Raw genomic sequence first — 23,381 nt, 5'->3', positions numbered from 1 at the left:
ATGTACACACACATACAGTACACATATATATACACATGCATATATATATATTGTGTGTGTGTGTGTGTGTGTGTGTGTGTGTGTGTGTGTGTGTGTGTGTGTGTGTGTGTTTATATGTATGTATGTATGTATGTATGTATATACATGTGTATATATGTATGCACATGGATATATATGTACTATAATTAAAATAAAGTAAACTTTTATTGCACTTACAAGTGCCACCAGGAAGACAGCAGGCTGCAGAGGACGCTAGACAGCCATTAATAATACTCATGCAGCTAAAAAAAAAAAAAAAAAAAATTTTTTTTTTTAGGGGGGGGGGGGGTTTCTGGGTGCTCGGAAACCCCCCTGGGTGCGCCACTGCAGGGTAACAATGTCCATCACCCAGGGGTCTAGGCAAGAGGACGCCCAGACGTGACTGAAATATTTTAGTCTCGCTCCCACCTGCCCGATCTCCAGGCTGGGAGGTCCACCGTCATGCTGAAGATTTTAAAGAAGCAGAACCTGGTTTCTGTTCCTGAGAACCTGTTGGTGTCGTTTTTTTGGGATTTCCCTTTACCACCCCTAAAGAAGGTGGAAGAGGATTTGGATTTTTTTAAATTTTGCAGTCCGAAAGGACTGCAGTGTAGACGTAGGAAAAGATTTCCTAGTCGGTGGAGCTGCTGAGGGGAGAAAGGTTGACTTACCCGCAGTTGCCATGGAAATCCAGGCATCTAATGTGTCCCCAAACAGAGCCTGACCTATGAAGGGTAGGTTCTCCACACTTTTCTTAGATTCTGCATCCACAGTTCATTGACGTAGCCAGAGTCCTCGGCGTGCCGAGACTGACATGGAAGTAGCCCTTGCATTCAGCATTCCAAGGTCCTTCATGGCCTCCACCATGAACCCAGCAGAATCCTGTATGTGACGCAAAAACAATGCAATGTCACTCCTATCCATCATCATATCTAAGTGCTCTAGTAATGTGCCTGACCACTTTACTATGGCTTTAGAAATCCACGCACAAGCAATAATGGGCCATAAAGCCACGCCTGTAACAGTGTATAGAGATTTGAGTGTAGTCTCAATCTTACGGTCAGCCGGCTCTTTTAGGGCGGTTGAACCAGGGACAGGTAAAACCACCTTTTTAGACAATCTGGATACAGAAGCATCTACTATAGGTGGGTTTTCCAATTTCTTTCTATCTTCTTCAGGGAAAGGGAAAGCAATGAGAATTCTTTTAGGGATCTGGAAATTTTTCTCTGGGTTCTCCCAGGATTTTTTCAAATAAAGAGTTCAGCTCTTTAGAAGCAGGGAAGGTGAGAGAGGATTTCTTATTTTCTGTAAAATAAGATTCCCCTTCCTTCAGGTACCTTCTCAGTAATATGCAAAACATCCCTAATGGCTTCAATCATCAGCTGCAGCCCCCTTAGGAAGGGATGCATCCCCTTCCCCCCCCCGCATATCTCCATCACCGTCCCCTGTATCAGAGTCGGTATCAGGGTCAACTTGCATTATTTCGGCAAGTGTACTTTTTTAGGGTATGTAGGTGGGGTATTTGAGGGAATAGGAGCTAAATGCTGCAAACCCTCTACAGCAGAGGTTCTCAAACTCGGTCCTCGGGGGCCCACACAGTGCATGTTTTGCAGGTCTCCTCACAGAATCGCAAGTGAAATAATTAGCTCCACCTGTGGACCTTTTAAAATGCGTCAGTGAGTAATTAATACACCTGTGCACCTGCTGGGTAACCTGCAAAACATGCACTGTGTGGGCTCCCGAGGACCGAGTTTGAGAACCTCTGCTCTACAGACTCTCTCAAAAACTGCGTCTCTTTCTCATTATGTGACATCCTTGATGAAATGTTGGATATCACTCCCCTTAAAGAATCCACCCATGGGGGTTCAGATTCAGAAGGTTGGGAAAGCATATTGCAGTCCTGAGTACATGGGATAGACTCTCCAGGAGAAGATACACACTCTGCAGCACATGATACAGAGCCCTTAGACATGGTAATGTGGATAAATGCACATACACACACAGGAAAATGTCAGACACTGTTTCCCCCATAGTACTTTCAGAGAGTCACAGAGTAAAAGGAGCCAGCCACACAGCGCCCCAGCAGGCAGTTATTATGACAAACGGCCAGCGCTGACTGAGTAACCTTAATAGGATAAACAGTTCATATAATCACACTCCCTCTCCCCCCTTTCTATAACACCCTGGTACCGCAGAGGATAGCTGGCGTTATGTGGAGGGCAGCGCTCCCTGTCAGCGTTCTGATGCTGTGATCTGCAGGGAGAAAATTGCACTGGTGAGTGCTGGGTCTGCTCTGAGGAGAAGTCTCGCACCCTGTAATGGCGCGTCTTCCAGCACTTAGTTGATTATAGTGGCCGGAGGTAATGTGCTGCTAACAGTGGGATTAGCCCCTGTTAGCGTTAGTTGACCAGTGTAGGGTGATTGCACTGGCTAAGGATGCCCCTCACAGCGCCGTACACAGTGTGCCACTGAGCCTTCTGGAGCGCAGCCTGTCAGAGCTGCGCTCCCACCCTTGTGCCACCATACCCACCGGCGACCCGCTTCCCGGGCCGCCAGCGTTGTACTCACCACTCTTCTTTCTTCTAGTTCTGTTAGGGGGTGGCGGCTGTGCTGTGGGAGTGAGCGGTCGCCTCGTGGGCTTGCGATCAGCACCCTCAGGAGCTCAGTGTCCTGTCAGCGGAGATAAAGAACAATTAACTTCAAGAGTTGGTTCCTATTCCCCTCCTAAGTCCCACGAAGCAGGGAGGCTGTTGCCAGCAGCCTTCCTGTAACCTAACTCTTAGAAAAATAATAAAACCATAAAAACTCCTAGGAGCTCTCCTAGCTGTGACCGGCTCCTCCGGTCACATTTTCTAAACTGAGTCTGGTAGGAGGGGCATAGAGGGAGGAGCCAGCCCACACTATTAATTTCTTAAAGTGCCCATGGCTCCTAGTGGAGCCGTCTATACCCCAATGGTACTAATGTGGACCCCAGCATCCTCTAGGACGTAACACAAATTATATTTTGGGGCTGCTGCAGAGTTATAATTTAGCGTTTAGGTGTGTATTTTGTGTGCAGAGTCATACAGGCAATGCAGGGTCATAGGCATTGTGATCACATCTACACTTATGACTGAAGATGCAGAATTCGGGTGTAATGTGGTGCTCTGATGTAGGCAAAGTACAGTAAGGGCAATCTATGCAGAGTTCGAAATAGGTGCGAATTACGCCAGTTTGGAGGCAGACTTTTTGCTCCAAGTATAGGTTGGGGCAAGTGGCCATTGCTGATGATGAATAGCAACATGCGCCCAATTTCCATCCAATTCTGCATCAGCAGGCTCCTTGTTTGTTCTTTACTTTTTATTTATTTTGCAAACAGTCCGATACTATGCATAGATGCAAATAGACTGATACAGAATAGAATTAAAGTACAGAATATAAACTTCAACAAGTGTTTTTAAGGATTGCTAGACAAAAAAAACAGAACACCTTTTTGTTATTATTATTCATCTCCTTTTCATCCAAATGTCTCCTTTTTTTGAAGACAGTGGCAATAGAAGGATTTGCCATTAGGATGCCAAGTATGATCACAGCAGTACAGATTATTTCAGGAACTAGTTGTGAACAGAGGCGGCGCCAAAGGTGGGGCTGCAGCGCACTCTAAACAACGGCCGGTGATGTTTGGCAGTGTTTGGGATAGCAGTTGGTGCGGCTCCCGTATTTACATTTTGGACTGTGCCACAGACCCAGATCTGGAGCCACCACTGGCTGTGGGAGTCTTGTAGAGGCTGCCCACTCATGTGATTCTGCAAATACAGAGATGCATGTGGCGGTGTTAGGGTGTGAAGGGTGGAACGGAGATGAGTGCAAAGTCCTAAACTGAAAATCACAGACTAATGTGAGTTGTTGGATCAAATCATCCCGTGTGAAACACAGTTCCTATTGTTGAAAAGTTTCCACCTACCTTCCGAAGCAGTGCCATGACTTATTTTGCCAAGCTCTTCTCCAAAACACCATGGTATGCTCTTTCTATTCTCTTCTAACTGGCTTTGTGAAACAGGCCTGAGCCATTTATCTCCATGTTCATGCAAAAACAGTGGATTTATGATACAGAGAGCCCCATTTTCTGATGTCACATGAACAGAACAGAAATGCTGCTCCTCTTGGTTACTTTGTGACAGATTCAGTTTCATCCTCCAAAGGAAAATTTCTGGAGCAGTTGCCTAGACTGTCCCGGGTCTCCTGAAATTAAGTATAGACAAGGCTGTTACATCTTATCCAGGGTAAATAGAACTACAAACTTTGATGTTGACAAATTTCTGACACCTACCCAGCGACGTTTTAAGAGAAGAGAAGGCCTGTTGTGCCTCCATTGTGGGCCCCCTCCTCTCCGGCAGTGAGTGACTCTGGCATCATACCAGAGTCTACTGCGCATGAGCAGGTCTCCGGGAACATGGTGCCCATACCTTGTTCGCACGGACACCTTGTTCGCACGGACACCTTGTTCCCGGGGACATCTCCAGTGCGCAGTGAGCAAATCACTGGGAAATGGCCGCGGCGGCCATTTTCCAAGTGATTTATGTTCGCGGGACTCCATTTTCCAAGTGATTTGTGCCCGCGGGACTCCAGTATAATATATGGGTGCAGGGTGTGTGGTGTGGGTACCCCTGGACCCAGGAGCCCGTATGCACCGCACATCTTGCACCCATTATAGAAATGCCTATACACCTACCACAGAAAAAAAACAACAATAAATAAAAACACTCTAAAGATGCACATAGTTCTGAGTTTGATTAAAGGGCTTTTAGCAACATTTGGGTTTAGTTAAGTACTTTGGATTCAACCAACTTATGGAGATATCCAAAACCCCGTGGTACATTACCACAGGTAATGAAATCACCCAGGGCTATCCTATTAGCCGTGATAAGCTGGCACGAGCCGTGGCTTATCGGGATTGAGTCAAGTGCCTTAGTACCTAGCAATGGCTCCCACAACAGCTCCGGCTCACCGTCACATGACAACCCCCTGGCTGGGGCACCCAGGGCAGGGGAAGGGGGGTGGATGTAGGTGTAATTGGATACCCCGTAAAAAGAAATATCAGTGAAACATCGGGAAAAATCGCAAAAACTCAAATTTTTCGCTCCCGATGTTTCATCTGGATCTGGATTTCTCTGAGATTTTAGTACATAGGACACAGCAATACAATTTCCAGGAGGTAAATATATCTGCAAGACTTTATTATTTACAGTAGACACCATCAGTTCTTAAACCTTTAGAAGACAAAATATACTTTTGAAGTAATTTACTTTTTTTTCGGTTTTATTTGCATAAAGAGTAAGTAATACAGACATCTTGAAAACTGGCATTGTATAAAAATGTTTACATGGATATTTCAGCATTTTTTTTGCTAGCCCCGGTAGCGCTGAGCACTAGTACTTGGCTGAGAGACGCTGTCCCAGGCCTCCTACGGCATGGCTATGCGGCTGGGCATGCATCATACACGTCATGCTGCGCAGTCCCACGCCAGCCGCTCCACCACGTTGTGTAGCAAAGGTTTGCAAAGTAGTGCGGCCGCCTGAGTAGCACACTGTCAATTAACCTGTCACTGTTTAACTAGAGGCGCAATTGAACAAGATATGTTGCAGAAACAAATTGTGAACACATCCACCACCTAAGGAGCGTAAGATTCTATTTCTCTCTCAACATCTCCGAACATCCACAAAGGCAAACCTAAAAGTGTCTAAATCGTGTGGTCCCTGATCTTCACAGACTTCTGTCTGCTCATGTGACCTTTCAGGCTTCCATCCAACACACAACTGCTCTCTGAGTGTCCAGTTTCTACAATCTGAGGATAGATTTGGGGCGAGCACCCAGCACAAGATTGATACACCCATCTTATTGGGAACCACTGTCAATAAATCTATCCCAGGCTGAACAGTGGGCCACAGACTTCCACAGCAGGTTCTATATCAGCAAACTACTCTACAGTATGTACCTAAAAACATACTCCAGTATTTCTTCACCCTCCTCAATCTAATTTAACGCTCATAGATCTTTATTATAAATCTCTCTTTCGCTACACAATATATATACACACACTGCTCAAAAAAATAAAAGGAACACTTAAACAACACAATGTAACTCCAAGTCAATCACACTTCTGTGAAATCAAACTGTCCACTTAGGAAGCAACACTGATTGACAATCAATTTCACATGCTGCTGTGCAAATGGAATAGACAACAGGTGGAAATTATAGGCAATCAGCAAGACACCCCCAATAAAGGAGTTGTTCTGCAGGTGGTGACCACAGACCACTTCTCAGCTCCTATCCTTTCTGGCTGATGTTTTGGTCACTTTTGAAAGCTGGCGTTGCTTTCACTCTAGTGGTAGCATGAGACGGAGTCGACAACCAACACAAGGGGCTCAGGTAGTGCAGCTCATCCAGGATGGCACATCAGTGCGAGCTGTGGCAAGAAGGTTTGCTGTGTCTGTCAGCGTAGTGTCCAGAGCATGGAGGCGCTACCAGGAGACAGGCCAGTACATCAGGAGACGTGGAGGAGGCCGTAGGAGGGCAACAACCCAGCAGCAGGACCGCTACCTCCGCCTTTGTGCAAGGAGGAACAGGAGGAGCACTGCCAGAGCCCTGCAAAATGACCTCCAGCAAGCCACAAATGTGCATGTGTCTACTAAAACGATCAGAAACAGACTCCATGAGGGTGGTATGAGAGCCTGACGTCCACAGGTGGGGGTTGTGCTTACAGCCCAACACCGTGCAGGACGTTTAGCATTTTTCCAGACAACACCAAGATTGGCAAATTCGCCACTGGCGCCCTGTGCTCTTCACAGATGAAAGCAGGTTCTCACTGAGCACATGTGACAGACGAGACAGAGTCTGGAGACGCCGAGGAGAACGTTCTGCTGCCTGCAACATCCTCCAGCATGACCGGTTCGGCAGTGGGTCAGTAATGGTGTGGGGTGGCATTTCTTTGGGGGGGCCGCACAGCCCACCATGTGCTCGCCAGAGGTAGCCTGACTGCCATTAGGTACCGAGATGAGATCCTCAGACCCCTTGTGAGACCATATGCTGGTGCGGTTGGCCCTGGGTTCCTCCTAATGCAAGACAATGCTAGACCTCATGTGGCTGGAGTGTGTCAGCAGTTCCAGCAAGACGAAGGCATTGATGCTATGGACTGGCCCGCCCATTCCCCAGACCTGAATCCAATTGAGCACATCTGGGACATCATGTCTCGCTCTATCCACCAACGCCACGTTGCACCACAGACTGTCCAGGAGTTGGCGGATGCTTTAGTCCAGGTCTGGGAGGAGATCCCTCAGGAGACCATCCACCACCTCATCAGGAGCATGCCCAGGTGTTGTAGGGAGGTCATACAGGCACGTGGAGGCCACACACACTACTGAGCCTCATTTTGACTTATTTTAAGGACATTACATCAAAGATGGATCAGCCTGTAGTGTGTTTTTCCACTTTAATTTTGAGTGTGACTCCAAATCCAGACCTCCATGGGTTAATAAATTTGATTTCCATTGATAATTTTTGTATGATTTTGTTGTCAGCACATTCAACTATGTAAAGAACAAATTATTTAATAAGAATATTTCATTCATTCAGATCTAGGATGTGTTATTTTAGTGTTCCCTTTATTTTTTTGAGCAGTGTATATATACCGTATAGATATCTTTTTATACTAGCTGAAATGTCTCTTGCTGAAATCAATATGCATTGAAAAAAAATAATCCACAAACTAAAAAGATCAGATGATACAGTTTTTACAGATTGAAAAAATGGTGGATTAGATTTATAAACGGGTGATTCATTTTCAAGTACCCCATCATCCACCTTGTGCTCTGATTTAACTCTTACAGTAACTTACTGTTTCTACTTACACCTCTGAAGAAGATGGTTTCAGACTAGAGAAGTGCATCAGGGTTGACTTTTATATTCTCACTTGCCAGTGTGTCAGAAGCAAATAAGATGGGGCTACCCCCTGGTAGGTAATTGCTCTACTAAGAGTTATAACCTGATTTCTACATCCCCGCCCCCCTCTGGGCTGCGCTGCTCCACTCAGCAGCGTCACTATAGTGTGTGTGTGTGTGTGTGTGTGTGTGTGTGTGTGTGTGTGTGTATGTGTGTGTGTGTGTGTGTGTGTGTGTGGAGGTGTCACCCGCCAGCAGCAGAAGCTTGTCATGGAGGAAAAGGGTGAGCCTGCTCTTCAGCAAGCAGGATTTCCTTATCCCCTGCGCTCCACAATGCCAGGTGTGATGACACCTTGCTGTGTGATGTCATCATGTCCGCCCAGGGGACATCTTTAGACTTAGCCAGCGTTTGGCACTGGTTATGGGAAGCTGCAGCCGCGGGAGAGCTGGGAAAGGCGTTGTGCGGCATGGTCACCACCCGAACCATCACCGCCATGCCCTATAAAGGTCAGACACCAGGGTCCAACACTCATACCTGGCCTCTTCCCAGCCAGGGCCCCTTCTTCCTCAGGTTACACCCTATTCATCTATGTTGTGGGACTGCAAGTCCCAGCAGGGACCACAGCAGCACATACTAAAAACTGAAAGGCTGTCACCTGGGGGTGCTAGCTATGGACCACCCGTACACACAGCCAGATACACCGATATAGCTTTAGATATATATCTGCACAGCCTACGTGATGTCAGTGAATTACTTCGGGTGTACACACCGACCGTCAGGCTTGCGATACACTGAATGCCTCACACGCCCTAAGCACCACACAGCCTCCCCCTCATGTATTTACCTACTGTAAATATGAGTAACTGTGTCTCACTTTTGTAATCAACCATAGTACACTCAAAGATAGTGGATGTACAACGTCAGGACTTATCTTGTAACATATTATATCTTATGTTAAGGTCACAAATATATATATTCTATACATACTGTTTTGGTGTGAATGTTAGACAGATAGACAGATAGACAGATAGATAGACAGATAGATTTTTTATTACTTCCCTTTTTCTGTTTAACATACCAGTCAGATTAAGGAAGTAGGATTTATATAATATGCTCATTTCCCACAATATACTGTACAATAGCACGTAAAGCCAGTGACTGCTATAGGATCACTCTTTGCAACATTTTCTTAATATAGACTTGTATTTACATCCTAGTGTTTCTTAATTACCACTATGATTTAAGAATTCTATCTACATATTACTAAAAATTCAGAAATTACATAGATCATTTTAAAATTTTAGGTCAGAGGTAAGAGTCACTTACTCCATTCCATATCCAAAAGCCAGTGATGTAACTAGACATTTTGGTGCCCTGTTCCAGAAAGAGAATTGGTGCAACCCCCCCATCTTTGAACCGCCACATGGTAGTAGACATTATTCACATTATACCGCAGGGCAAATTATACACGTTACAACTTACCACACAGTAGTGTCCCTTATTCACATTAGACCAGACAGACCCAGTAGTCTAGCAGAATGTATTTAGCACTTGCCTTTACTGCAGTCCCTCCAGCTCTGGCTGGGGTGACACCTGCAACCCCCTGTCTATGGGGGTAATTCTGAGTTGATCGCAGCAGGATTTTGGTTAGCAGTTGGGCAAAACCATGTGCACTGCACGGGGGCAGATATAACATTTGCAGAGAGAGTTAGATTTGGGTGTGGTGTGTTCAATCTGCAATCTAAATTGCAGTGTAAAAATAAAGCAGCCAGTATTTACCCTGCACAGAAAAAAAATAACCCACCCAAATCTAACTCTCTCTGCAAATGTTATATCTGCCCCCCCCCTGCAGTGCACATGGTTTTGCCCAACTGCTAAAAAATTTCCTGCTGCGATCAACTTGGAATTACCCCCTATGCCCTGTCCCCGATACTGCGCCACCTGGCAGCTACAGTAAAGCGTGAGAAGCCAGCAGACTACATACTGTACACTCCGTGCACTGACAGGGGAGCACCAAATCTTTCGGATACAGTACACTCTGAAAGATTTGGGTCTAATTTGTGCATTTAGAGGGACATTTACTAAGCAGTGATAAGAGCGGAGAAGTGAGCCACTGGAGAAGTTGCCCATGGCAACTAATCAGCACTGAATTAACATCTATAATTTGCATACTATAAAATGAAACAGAGCTGCTGATTGGTTGATGGGGTAACGTCTCCACTGGCTCATTTATCCGCTCTTATCACTGCTTAGTAAATGTCCCCCTTAACCCCTTAAAAAAAAATGCCCACTATGTTGAAGGTATCTGGTCTATAGATCTAAACTAAAAAGGTCTATAGCAATTGGTCGACCACTAATGATAGACAGGCATTAGGTTGACACGGTCAAAAGGTCGAAATGTAAAAGGTAGACAGTTAAAAAAATCAACGGGGTCAAAAGGTTGACATGATAATGGTCGACACAAGTTTTTTTTATTTATATATTTTTTTCCAACTTTTTCATACTTCACCATCCATGGGGACTATGATTGGGAATAGCTTGCTTGTGACAGAAAAGTGACAAGACAAAACAAATGTGTATTTTTTGTGTTGACCTTTTGACCCGGTCTACCTTTTCTACTGTCTACCTATTCTATGCCGACCATATGACCCTGTCGACCTAATGCATGTCTACCTTTAGTGGTAGACCTATTAACTGTAGATCTAGTAATCCACACCCCTTTGACAAATGCAAAAAACGGTGTCAAGGAAAAGTGAATTTTATGGTCACTGACCCAAAGTTATTTATATATGTACACAGTGGAATATAATATCCCTAATGGACCGTCTCAGGAGATATGACATCTCAGTGGATAGTGTTGCTGCCTCACAGTTCATAAGGTCGCAGGGTCAATTTTGGAAAGGTCCCTCTGTGCATAGTTTGTATGTTTTCCATAGGGGAGAGCAGTATTTCCTTCCAGTCCCCACACACATATACCATCAGCTTAAATGGTCTCTGAATAGCATGTGGTGGGGAACTTAGACTGTAAGCTCCACTGTGACAGAGTACACATTTTCTGCATAATAAGTTACACAAGCTGGTGCTCAGTGCAGAGTATATTTCCTGCAGATCCTATTTATCCCCTTGTACCTGGACCCCTTCAACAGATCCAGCTGGGTCTGAGCTGCAGCGTATTTGAACTCTGCAAGGCCTTGTTTTTCTGGACTGCCAGGAGGCTCCGTCACCACCAGCAAGAAATGAAACTGTGCAGGTCATGGGCAGAACCTTGCCGGAGCCAGGGGAGGCAAAGCACACAGGCGGGCAGCTGCAACGCTGCTCACTGTAATGTATGTAGTGGCGCGTTCAGCAGAGAAGGAACCGGGCTATACATATTACATAACAATGCAGCTGGTAGTGCATGCACCATACATCACAGATGGATGCGGATAGGTCTCCACCCTCAGGGACCCCATGGCGGCCTAACCCTAAGCAGCCCTGGCATACTTACATTTGGGATGCTGGCAGTCGGGATACCAGCACCAGCATTGCGATCGATGTCGCCATCCCGGTGCTGCTATTCTGACTGTTGGCACCCCTAACTGGATCTCGTCAGTGAGTAATGAATACACCTGTGCACCTGCTAGGTGGCCTGGAAAACAAGAACTGTTGGGGGTCCTTGAAGACTTTGTACCTTTTTCAGAGATGAGCGCAGATCGCTGCATACGCAGCCAGATCTGCGTTCATCTCAAGAGCTGGGGGCCGACCACCATGTGTAAGGCCGCCTCCCTATGTGTATGCAATTAGATTGCAGGTGCATCGGAATGAAGGTTGACCCTTGGCAGCGCAGCCTGGCTGTGCTGTCAGGTGGTCTGCCGCCTTTTTTTTTTCAGCGCAGCTGCGTGTGATGTCACGTAGTGCCCCTCAAACGGTCCTGGCCCACCCCCGTTCGGAACACCCCACCGACCCCCTCAAACGCCTCAACAATGCCCCTCTGACTGATACAGCCACAATGTGTAAGGTCGTGCACATGCACAATGGCTGGTGCACGTGCGCAGACCACCTGGATGCGGCCGCTGCATGCGAAAGGGCGGCTGCATCCAGGTCTGAATAATCCCCTTTGTCCCAAATGTATTAAGCCTTAAAAGTGATAAAGTGGAGAGTGATAAAGCAGCAATTTATCAGCTTTTAACTATCATTTTTCAAACACATCCTGGGGCAGATGTATTAAGCCTGGAGAAGTGATAAAGCAGTGATAAGCGCAAGGTGATAACATATCAGCCAATCAGCTCCAATATGTAAACTGACAGTTAGGAGCTGATTGGCTGGTGCGTTATCACCTTGCACTTATCACTGCTTTATCGCTTCTCCAGGCTTAATACATCTACCCCCCTGTAACATGGCAGTTAAGAAGCTGATTGGTTTTATCACTCTCCACTATCACTTTTTAAGGCTTAATTTATTTGGACTTGAGTTTGGGAACCACTCATCTAGACAATGCATGATGTCCCTACATGCACCATCCTAGAAGTTACAAATATGGGCAACTCTGTCTACCCTCTTGTATGCAAAGCTGACAAACTCTGCGTTATGCCACTCCGCGATCACATAACTATTTTTACTACTATTACATCAAATTGTAGTTTTAAAACTATAGCATTTTATATATTAACTTTTAAATAAAAATTAAATTCTGTTGAAAAATGTTGTTTGAGCGCTCACCTAACTGTCCTAGGTTGATGAGAACAGAGAATTAGGGCAGTACGTTGTTACATTAATAATCAGAACATTGCATGATGACATTTTGTTTTTCCTAATACCTCCTAAAGGGTAGGAGTCCAGTTATGTCAAGTTTCAATCCTCCTCTTTCTTTATACCAAAAAGCATAGTGTCCTAAACTATATGGCGATATATACTAAGCAAAAAGACACTAACAATGCCAGAAGACAGGCATTCAGCAACTTGCTGCCTACTGACAGACAATTGCACTGGACCATGAGTATTTTATCAATAATCATTTATTTTTCATAGACACAGAAGTGTGATGTAATCTGTGTTTTGCTTTATATTTATACTGTACATCAATGCTTGCTACCGATAAAAAATGTTCTAATATCTATATGTAAATGTTGTACATTTAATTGCAGAGACAGTTTACATATTATTCTCAATTCTATCTGTTAAATCAGATGGATAAAAATGCTGCAGTGACCACTAGCATGGCAAATGGATGATTTAGCAGGTTTAAATTTTGTGAAAGATATAGGCCTGAGGCAGAGATGTTAAGCTCAACTTTCCTCCAACCATCCGGCTAACTAAAATGCTGCCCCACACACCTAACCAACTTCTTTAACAGACTAGCAACCAGCCACTTTATCATACCAGCCAACTTCTGCCTAGCTTGTGATGTCACAGATGTAGGCGGACAGTGTCTACCTACATCTGAGAAAAAAACAAAATACCCAGTGCCTATTAGTGTCTGAATACCTGCTGCTTTTCAGTGGGTATACTCAACCCAATAGAAACAAACCAAATAAAACAAATATTTGAAAAGCGCTGATATTCAACAAAATAGGATTTTAATTACCTACCGGTAAATCCTTTTCTCGTAGTCCGTAGAGGATACTGGGGATCCATTTAGTACCATGGGGTATAGAGGGGTTCACTACGAGCCAGGGGCACTTTAAGAGTTTGATAGTGTGGGCTGGCTCCTCCCTCTATGCCCCTCCTACCAGACTTAGTCTAGGAAACTGTGCCCGAGGAGATGGACATACTTTGAGAGATACAATAGTGGTGAGATTCCGAACCAGCACACAAACAAGAGGAAAGCCATGCTAACCAAACTTGGAACAGGAACAGCAACCGCTGAACCAAGCAACAATACTTAACCAAGTAACAGTGCAGGACGAACGAAGCACTGGGCGGTGCCCAGTATCCTCTACGGACTACGAGAAAAGGATTTACCGGTAGGAAATTAAAATCCAATTTTTTCTTACATCCTAGAGGATACTGGGGATCCATTTAGTACCATGGGGAAGTATCAAAGCTCCCAAACTGGGTGGGAGAGTGCTGAGGTTCCTGTAGAACTGATTGACCAAACTGAAGGTCCTCAGAGGTCAAAGTTTCGAACTTGTAGAACTTTGCAAAAGTGTTCGAACCTGACCAAGTAGCTGCTCGGCAGAGCTGTAGAGCCGAGACACCACGAGCAGCCGCCCAAGAAGAACCCACTGACCTAGTCGAGTGGGCCTGTACAGATTTAGGAACCGGCAATCCTGCCGTGGAATAAGCATCCTGGATAGTGAGTCTGATCCAGCGTGCAATTGACTGCTTTGAAGCAGGACACCCAATCTTATAGGGATTGTAAAGAACAAACAGCGAGTCCGATTTCCTGTGACGAGCTGTTCTCTTCACATATACCTTCAAAGCCCTCACAACATCCAAAGACTTTGAAGTAACAGAAGTGTCGGTAACAACCGGAATCACAATTGGTTGGTTGATGTGAAACGCAGACACCACCTTAGGAAGAAATTGCTGACGAGTCCTGAGTTCAGCTCTGTCCTCATGGAAGATTAAATAGGGGCTCTTGTGAGACAACATCCCCAGCTCCGACACACATCTTGCAGAAGCCAAGGCCAACAGTGTGACAGTTTTCCACGTAAGATATTTTATGTCTACCTCCTGTAATGGTTCACACCAGTCCGACTGAAGGAACTGCAACACCAAATTGAGATCCCAAGGTGCCGTGGGAGGCACAAAGGGAGGCTGGATGTGCAGAACACCTTTCAAGAAAGTCTGGACCTCAGGAAGAGACGCCAATTGTTTCTGAAAGAAAATGGACAAGGACGAAATCTAGACTCTTATGGAGTCCAGACGTAGGCCCACATTCACACCAGAATGCAGAAAAAGCAGGAAACGTCCCAGATGAAATTCCACCGCAGAATATTTTCTGCTCTCACACCAAGACATATATTTCTTCCAAATACGGTGGTAATGTTTAGACGTTACCCCTTCCTGGCTTGGATCATAGTCGGGATGACCTTGTCAGGAATCCCTCTCCTGGCTAGAATCAGCCGTTCAACTTCCATGCCGTCAAACGTAGCCGTGTTAAGTCTGGACAGTGGAACGGCCCCTGTTGCAGGAGATCCTCGCAAAGAGGTAGAGGCCACAGATCTTCCAGGAGCATCTCCAGAAGGTGCGCGTACCAGGCCCTTCTTGGCCAACCCGGAGCAATGAGAATTGCTTGAACTTTTTCCCTTTTTATTCTTTTCAGAATTCTTGGGATCAGCGGAAGTGTAGGGAACACGCACACCATCTGATAGACCCATGGAGTTGTCAGAAAGAAAGACTGAACCTGAATAGCCCTGAGTTCCAGAATGTTGATTGGAAGGACGACTTCCTGACTTGACCATCTTCCTTGAAACTGCACCCCCTGAGTGACCGCTCCCCAACCTCTGAGGCTTGCATCTGTGGTTAGCAGAATCCAATTCTGAATCCCGAACCTTCGGCCCTCGATTAGGTGAGAAGTCTGTAGCCACCACAGAAGGGAGATCCTGGCCTTTGGCAACAGACGGAATCTCTGGTGCATGTGAAGATGCGATCCGGACCATTTGTCCAACAGATCCAACTGGAAGGGCCTCGCATGAAACCTTCCATACTGAAGTGCCTTGTAAGAGGCCACCATTTTCCCCAGAAGGCGAATGCATAGATGCACCGATATCCGGTTGGCATCAGGGCATCCTGAACCATCGACTGGATTACCAATGCCTTTTCCAACGGAAGAAAAACTTTGCGACTCTGTGTCCAGTATCTTTCCCAGAAATGGGAGCCTCCGAGTTGGCTCTAAATGAGATTTCGGGAGATTTAGAATCCACCCGTGATCCAGGAGTAGTTTGGTTGTGAGACCAATGCGGCTCAACAATCTTTCCCTGGACGGAGCCTTTATCAGAAGATCGTTCAGGTACGGAATTATGTTCACTCCCTGCTTGCGAAGGAGAAACATCATCTCTGTCATCACCTTGGTGAACACCCTCGGTGCCGTGGAGAGACCAAATGGCAGAGCCTGGAACTGGTAGTGACAGTCTTGGAGTGTAAAGCGTAGATAAGCCTGGTGAAGCAGCCAGATTGGATATCAAGGATGCGTACCTTCACATTCCAGACACACTAGGAATTCCCCCTCCACCAGACCTGAGATCACTACTCTCAGAGACTCCATCTTGAATTTGAACACTCGTAAGTACGGGTTCAACGATTTTAGATTCAAAATCGGTCTCACCGAACCGTACGGTTTCGGTACTACAAACAAGTTGGAATAGTACTCCTAGTTTTGCAGATGAGGTGGAACTGGAACAATGACCTGAGTCTGTACCAGTTTTTGAATGGCATCCTTTAAGGTTATACTTGCCTCTTGTGAAGCTGGTAAGCCTGATTTGAAGAATCTGTGAGGTGGGAGCTCCTGGAACTCGTCTGTAGCCCTGGGAAATAAGATCTATGACCAAGGGATCCTGGCATGATGCTGTCCAAATGTGACTGAAATTTCTTAGTCGGGCTCCCACCTGCCAGTCTTCCAGGCCACTCGGTCCACCGTCATGCAGAAGGCTTAGAGGAAGCAGAACTGGGGCTCTGTTCCTGAGAACCGGCAGTTGCTGATTTGCGTGGTTTACCTCTAGCGCCTCTGTTGGCAGTAGAAGATCCTCTGACTTTGCCCTTAAACTTGGCAGTCCGAAAGGACTGTAGGGTAGGTACTGACTAGGTCTTCCTGCTTGGGGAAGCTGCTGAAGGAAGATATGTGGAATGTCTTAAGTATTGCGTCTCTTTCTCATTGCGGGACAATTTATTAGAGATAAAAGAAATCATTCCTTGAGGGAATTCAGCCACACTGGTTCAGCCCCGCTAGCCTGAGAAGGTGCACTATACTGAGTACATAGTAGTGAGCTACCTGGGGAAGAGGAACACTCTGCCGAACATGAAACACACTCTTTCATATTGTAAATGTGACAGCACACACACACACAGGAAAGGTTAAAAACACAATTAACCCCTCTAATGCCAAGAGATAAACCATATACTTTTATGTATTAATGTTTTATTAAAACAACTGTGTTCACAAACAATGTATATCACATATATAAAAAAAATATTCACCGGCCAGTGATCTCAATAATAAAAGTATATTAACATTATTCTAATCCAAAAGGTAGATGGTAACGGCTGATTCCTGTGTGTCAGCTAGGAACAATATTATACTTTGCTGCAGCTGTGCAAAGATGTTTGGATCTCAGAAACAGTTCCAATAATCTGTTACCTTAGTGGTATGCAATGGTTCCAATGTGTAGGGAGCTTCTATGAGCCAAATGATAGTATATCAATGATTAACTGCACTAGTGTGCTTGCAAGTACATTTAAACTTAGCCAGTAGTGCAAATATACAGTATATACTGTATAGAAGGGTTACCCTTAATTATGAGTCGTTCCACAGTCCTCTGGCCATTTATGATGGTATGTAGAACAATCTCATCCAAGAAATGTTCACTACTGAGGCGCTTTCCTCCGTATCCAGGAGGATGTTCGCCAATCCTCAGTTTGAAGCTCTTAGTAATAATCACTGTGGTATATGTTGTATATGGGCTCATTCATCCCCACAAAAGATCCAACTCTCAGAGGTCCTTTAACACTGCTGCCAATAGACATGTAATCGGATTGCTTCCGTTCCCGCAGTGCGCAGCATGCACACAGCGGGTTTATCGTCAACAACAGCACCAAGCACACACGGGCTCCCTCTCACCGCTGTACAGCAATAGGCGTAGTACCTCCATCCCCGCTAATTGCGCTGAACTCTCCCTGTTGGTGTGACACGCAGTCGGCTCTCCCCACTTTAGCTCCACAGAATACACACCAGCTGGTGCTCAATGATGAAATGAATGGATGACGCGTTTCACCGCCTACAGCATCGGCGGCTTCCTCAGAGGTATCAGCACTATATAAATAAATATTTGTTTTATTTGGTTTTTACCTACATCTGCACAGTTTCTGTGGTGTGGCGACAGTGGACCTCATTCCGAGTTGATTGCTCGCTAGTTACTTTTAGCAGCTGTGCAAACGCATAGCCGCCCGCCACGGGGGAGTGTATTTTCGCTTTGCAAGTGTGCGATCGCATGTGCAGCCGAGCGGTACAAAAACATTTTGTGCAAAACAAGACCAGCCCTGTAGTTACTTATCCTGTGCGATGAGTCCAGCGACAGAGGTCCCAGAATTGACATCACATACCCGCCCTGCCAACGCCCGGCCATGCCTGCATTTTCTCAACCACTCCCAGAAAACGGTCAGTTGACACCCATAAACGCCCTCCTCCTGTCAATCTCCTTGCGATCGGCTGTGCAAATGGATTTGTTGCTGTTTGTACCCATACGACGCGCATGTGCATTACAATGCAAACGCATGCGCAGTTTTGCCATTTTTTTTACCTGATCGCTGCGCTGTGAAAAACGCCAGCAAGCGATCAACTCAGAATGACCCCCAGTGTGAGAGAGTAAAAGAGGATGCTGTGTAGAGACAGCATGAAATTAGATCGGTATGGGATGCTGGTGCATGGGATGCGAAAGGTCAGTATACCGACATCTGCATCCCATGCACCAGAATGCCAGCAAGGGGGCGAGCACAACAAAGCCCCATGTGGGCTTGGTGGCGAGCATCACTCACCACATGTTCTTTTCTCTCTCTGTGGGTGTCATGGCGGCATAGAACCTGTCCAGATGGGCGGTATTTTAACCGCATAGCTATGAAGGACATAATACAATATAACCTCCCAACATTCTAATCTAAACACCCAGCACCCTTTACCTAACAGCTCAGCACCTGTACTATAGCCACACAGCACCTCTAACCTGTAATACTGTATAATGTAACAGTACAGTACCCCTCCTCACTTAATCCAAAATGTACAGTGGTCTGCACCCAATACAAATGCAGAGCATCCCCCAAATATCTCATGAGAAGTGAACATTATTTTGTTTTTGACCGTACAGGATTCCCTTTCTCTGCCTACCTAGGAACTATGGTCATACCTTCAAATTAAACATTATCTGTTGAGCCTGACCTGCACTCACTTGTTCTTTAGGAACTTGATGTCTTTTGATTATGCTCAACCCAACAAGCCTTGCCACATACCATCTCTAGCCTCTATCAAATCCTCCTGAATGACACCTTTGCTTTCATGCCCAAATTCACCCAAGCTTGGCAATGAGAGCTCCCCACTCTATTGGATGAGCATAATTAAAGATATTTTCTATGGCTAATGCCAGGTACACACTAGGCCAAACTTGATGGCGGACTTGCTGTTGCACGGACAGGGCAGCCGATTCAGGTAAGCATATACACCTACCGATCAGCTGCATGGTGTGTCGTCCTGCCGTCACAGCTGGGGTGCAATTTAATTTTAACCCACCCAGCCATGATGTCAGTCACTGGAGCGCTCGGATTGGCGGTTGGCGGGTCATCCGTACACACTGCCAGATGTGCTGATATATCTGCACATATATTGGGTACCGGCTGTGCTGCACAGCTGACACTATATCTGAGGAAGCCGCTGAGAAGAACCAAAAGGTGGAGAAATGCTTTATTAATAGCAGGAGACTGTGAGGCGGGGGGGGGGGGGGGGGGGGGGGGGGGCTAATGTACGCTGGTAAAGCCTATTTGATGAGACTCCCTGCCAGTGCCTAACCGCTGGTCACACAAGCAAGCTGAGTTTTTTGGGAACACCAGCAGCAATTGCAATCAGGAGAAAGGAGGTTACCTACTCTGGCAATAGGCAGTAAGTGGCTGCTAATAATAAACAACAACATATGGGAAAAACCTCAAATATTCAGAAAGTGGACTTGTGAGTATATTGGCACGGTAAAGCAGGACTGTCTCAAGCATCTCTCACTAATAAACTCCGGTCTCCTGGGAAAGTGAATAACATTTGTGCATAAATATTGTTCTTAACAAAATAACAAAGACCTGGACAAATGTCCCATTTCTAATATACTGTAGGTGCATGTTCACTAACTTCGGACATCAATATTCTAACAAGGACTGAACTTGTTATGGATAATTGCTTAGTAGACTAAGGATAATTGTTTACTATTAAGGTGCAGGATTACTAACACCAGATATTATTCTAAAAGATTGGACTTGCGACTAAATACATGTTTACAAGTTTTACCATATTTACTGATTAAAGTTCAGACTATAGATTGTTAAAATTCATCCTCATGAAATATGATTTTATTATCTGTGTTTTTTTCCTTTTATATATTATTTTTTTTAAATATGTATTAAATCTTGTCTTTTTTAAAATTTAATCTGTGGCTAAGCAGCACATATCTTTTTTTTCTGTGGTGGAATTTGTCCCCTAAGATTTGATGTATACAGCTGACACGATGGAGGTCATTCCAAGTTGATAGCTCGCTAGCTACTTTTAGCAGCCGTGAAATGCATAGTCGCCGCCCATGGGGGGGGGGGAGTGTATTTTATTTTTGCAAGTGTGCGTACGCCTTTGCAGCAAAAACATTTTGTACCGTTTCAGAGTAGCTCTGGACTTACTCAGCCCTTGCGATCACTTCAGTCTTTTTGGTGCTGGAATTGACGTCAGACACCCGCCCTGCAAACGATTGGACACGCCTGTGTTTTCCCAAACACTCCCAGAAAACGGTCAGCTGACACCCATAAACACCCTCTTTCTGTCAATCACCTTGCGTTCGGCTATGCGTATGGAATGTTCGCTAAATCCATCGCCCAGCACCGATCCTCTTTGTACCCGTACAATGCTCCTGCACATTTGAGGTGCATACGCATGCAGTTTTGCCGTTTTTTTACCTGATCGCTGCGCTGAGAAAATCGGCAGCGAACGATCAACTCTGAATGACCCCCTATATGTCTGTGAACTCTGTCATTCACAGACATATCATATGTACAGACCCATTGACCAGCTTGTGATATATCAGCGTCGCTTGAATGGCCAATATATTGTCCAGCTTAAGATCAGCTCCCTCAGCCTTTCAGTTGTGGAGATGCCAATTAAATTTTTTACAGTGGCACAGATGTCCTAGCCTCCTCAATAAAAGTTCCCCTGTTAACCTGGCAATGTACCTTGGCTTTAGGTACTCCAATGCATATCTGGTGGAACTGTTGTCATATAATATCTGTTAATCACCATTCTATTGCGGAATGGTTCAGCAGGATAGATTATTTTATATGTAAATAGATTATATAAAACACGTTTGATTTTCCCAATTAGTTTGACCAACCGTCTTTTGCAGTTTTTAGTATGTGGGAGCAAATGGGTGATTAGCGTTTGCTCCCATACACTGCCAGATTATCATTCCAACCAGACAATTTGGCTGGTTAGAATGAGATCATTCTGATGTATGGCCAGCATCACTTATGAAGCACAGGGCACATGCAAGAAACTATTTGCAGGAATAGAGTCCTTTTAAGAAACAAAATGTACAAACTACTGTATCAGATACTTCAAGTGGTGATGTATTCCTGGTTATTGGTTTGAGATGCTCATTAGGTCCAAGTCATATGTAACAGGCCAATGTTCTTCAGATTTAAAGAATGTAAAAAAAAAAAAAAGATCATCAAATAGAGATTATAGCTACTGAGCTCTACCTACCTGTATACATGTACTGTATACAAGAAAATAAAACAAGATGCATAGAACAACTAAACAATCTTACAGAAAACTGGTTATACATGCTGTTTTCTGATGACTTACCTAACTGTCCAGAGTTGCTGGATCTGGATATATATGGCACACAGATAGGTTGCTGTATTAGACAGGAGACTGCTGCATAATGAGTTTCTTTTTCTGTTTTTGCAATACCTTCTAAAGCCCTGTTACAGGAAGGGGTCAGATTATGAGGTCCACTCCCCCCCTCCTGGGTATTTCCTCCACAAAGCATTGTACTTCCATATGTGGTTTATATACAGTATAATCCAGAAGTTAGCACCTTATTTAAACTACATAAACAGAAGAGAAAACAAGTCAGAAGCGTTTCTGCATTGGTAACGTTTTCCTATACACCTTTGTTCAGTCTAGGTTATTGTGATTTTAGCGATGCATCAGGTTTTATTATTTTGTATTATTAGTCTATTCCAGTTGCATATAATGTTAAATGTAATTAATACTACACCTGGTAAATGAAAGGCTAAGTAGGAATGCTGTGTCGTTTTCTCATGAGGCAAGTCCCCGTTATATGCTTCATGTAAAATGCTAATTACCCAACTGAAAACAAAAGAGTGGAAAACCACAAATGTTGTCACTGGCGGACTGAAATCACCTCTCATAACGTTGTTTCTTGTTACTACAGCATAGCATGTACGCAATGTAATGACTAACAGAATAGTATAGAGGCTTACCTTGTAGGGCAAAAAGTGAGGCATAAATGGGAAGTGTGAGATAAAGCATTTCACAGAAATAACGGAACATTACTGGAATGAATAACTGCATTTACACCTTCTCATTTCCTATCATGTTTTGATAGCTGCCTTCTACAGAACCAAAAAGGCACTATATATACACTGCTCAAAAAAATAAAGGGAACACTAAAATAACACATCCTAGATCTGAATGAATGAAATATTCTTATTAAATACTTTGTTCTTTACATAGTTGAATGGCCCTCATTCCGAGTTGTTCGCTCGCAAGCTGCTTTTAGCAGCTTTGCACACGCTAAGCCGCCGCCTACTGGGAGTAAATCTTAGCTTATCAAAAGAGCGAACGAAAGATTCGCAATATTGCGAAAAGACTTCTCTGTGCAGTTTGTGAGTAGCTCGAGACTTACTCTGCCAGTGCGATCAGTTCAGTGCTTGTCGTTCCTGGTTTGACGTCACAAACACACCCAGCGTTCGCCCAGACACTCCTCCGTTTCTCCAGCCACTCCCGCGCTTTTCCCAGAAACGGTAGCGTTTTTTCACACACTCCCATAAAACGGCCTGTTTCCGCCCAGAAACACCCACTTCCTGCCAATCACATTACGATCACCAGAACGAAGAAAAAACCTTGTAATGCCGTGAGTAAAATACCTAACTGCATAGCAAAGTTACTTGGCGCAGTCGCACTGCGGACATTGCGCATGCGCATTAGCGACTAATCGCTCCGTTGCGGAAAAAAATAACGAGCGAACAACTCGAAATGACCACCAATGTGCTGACAACAAAATCACACAAAAATTATCAATGGAAATCAAATTTATTAACCCATGGAGGTCTGGATTTGGAGTCACACTCAAAATTAAAGTGGAAAAACACACTACAGGCTGATCCAACTTTGATGTAATGTCCTTAAAACAAGTCAAAATGAGGCTCAGTAGTGTGTGTGGCCTCCACGTGCCTGTATGACCTCCCTACAACGCCTGGGCATGCTCCTGATGAGGTGGCGGATGGTCTCCTGAGGGATCTCCTCCCAGACCTGGACTAAAGCATCCGCC

The 23,381-nt window shown here is 45.0% G+C and overlaps 1 protein-coding gene across 1 annotated transcript in view; it reads right to left on the bottom strand.

Moving 5' to 3' along the window:
* LOC135051275 (ras and Rab interactor 3-like) overlaps window positions 1-21,877 on the bottom strand; it is a 44,269-nt gene extending 22,392 nt beyond the window's left edge. Inside the window, exons 1-2 of the mRNA XM_063957348.1 lie at window positions 21,668-21,877; window positions 3,962-4,239 (exon numbers count right to left, since the gene is read on the bottom strand). Coding sequence (XP_063813418.1) covers window positions 3,962-4,190 — 229 coding nt within the window. The 5' untranslated portion in view covers window positions 4,191-4,239; window positions 21,668-21,877. The remainder of the gene's footprint in view (window positions 1-3,961; window positions 4,240-21,667) is intronic.
* Window positions 21,878-23,381: the final 1,504 nt, after the last annotated feature.

The sequence above is a fragment of the Pseudophryne corroboree genome, chromosome 2 (assembly GCF_028390025.1).
Source record: "Pseudophryne corroboree isolate aPseCor3 chromosome 2, aPseCor3.hap2, whole genome shotgun sequence".
In the NCBI taxonomy this organism is placed as follows: Eukaryota; Metazoa; Chordata; class Amphibia; order Anura; family Myobatrachidae; genus Pseudophryne; species Pseudophryne corroboree.
This window is presented reverse-complemented; position numbering and strand designations above follow the sequence as displayed.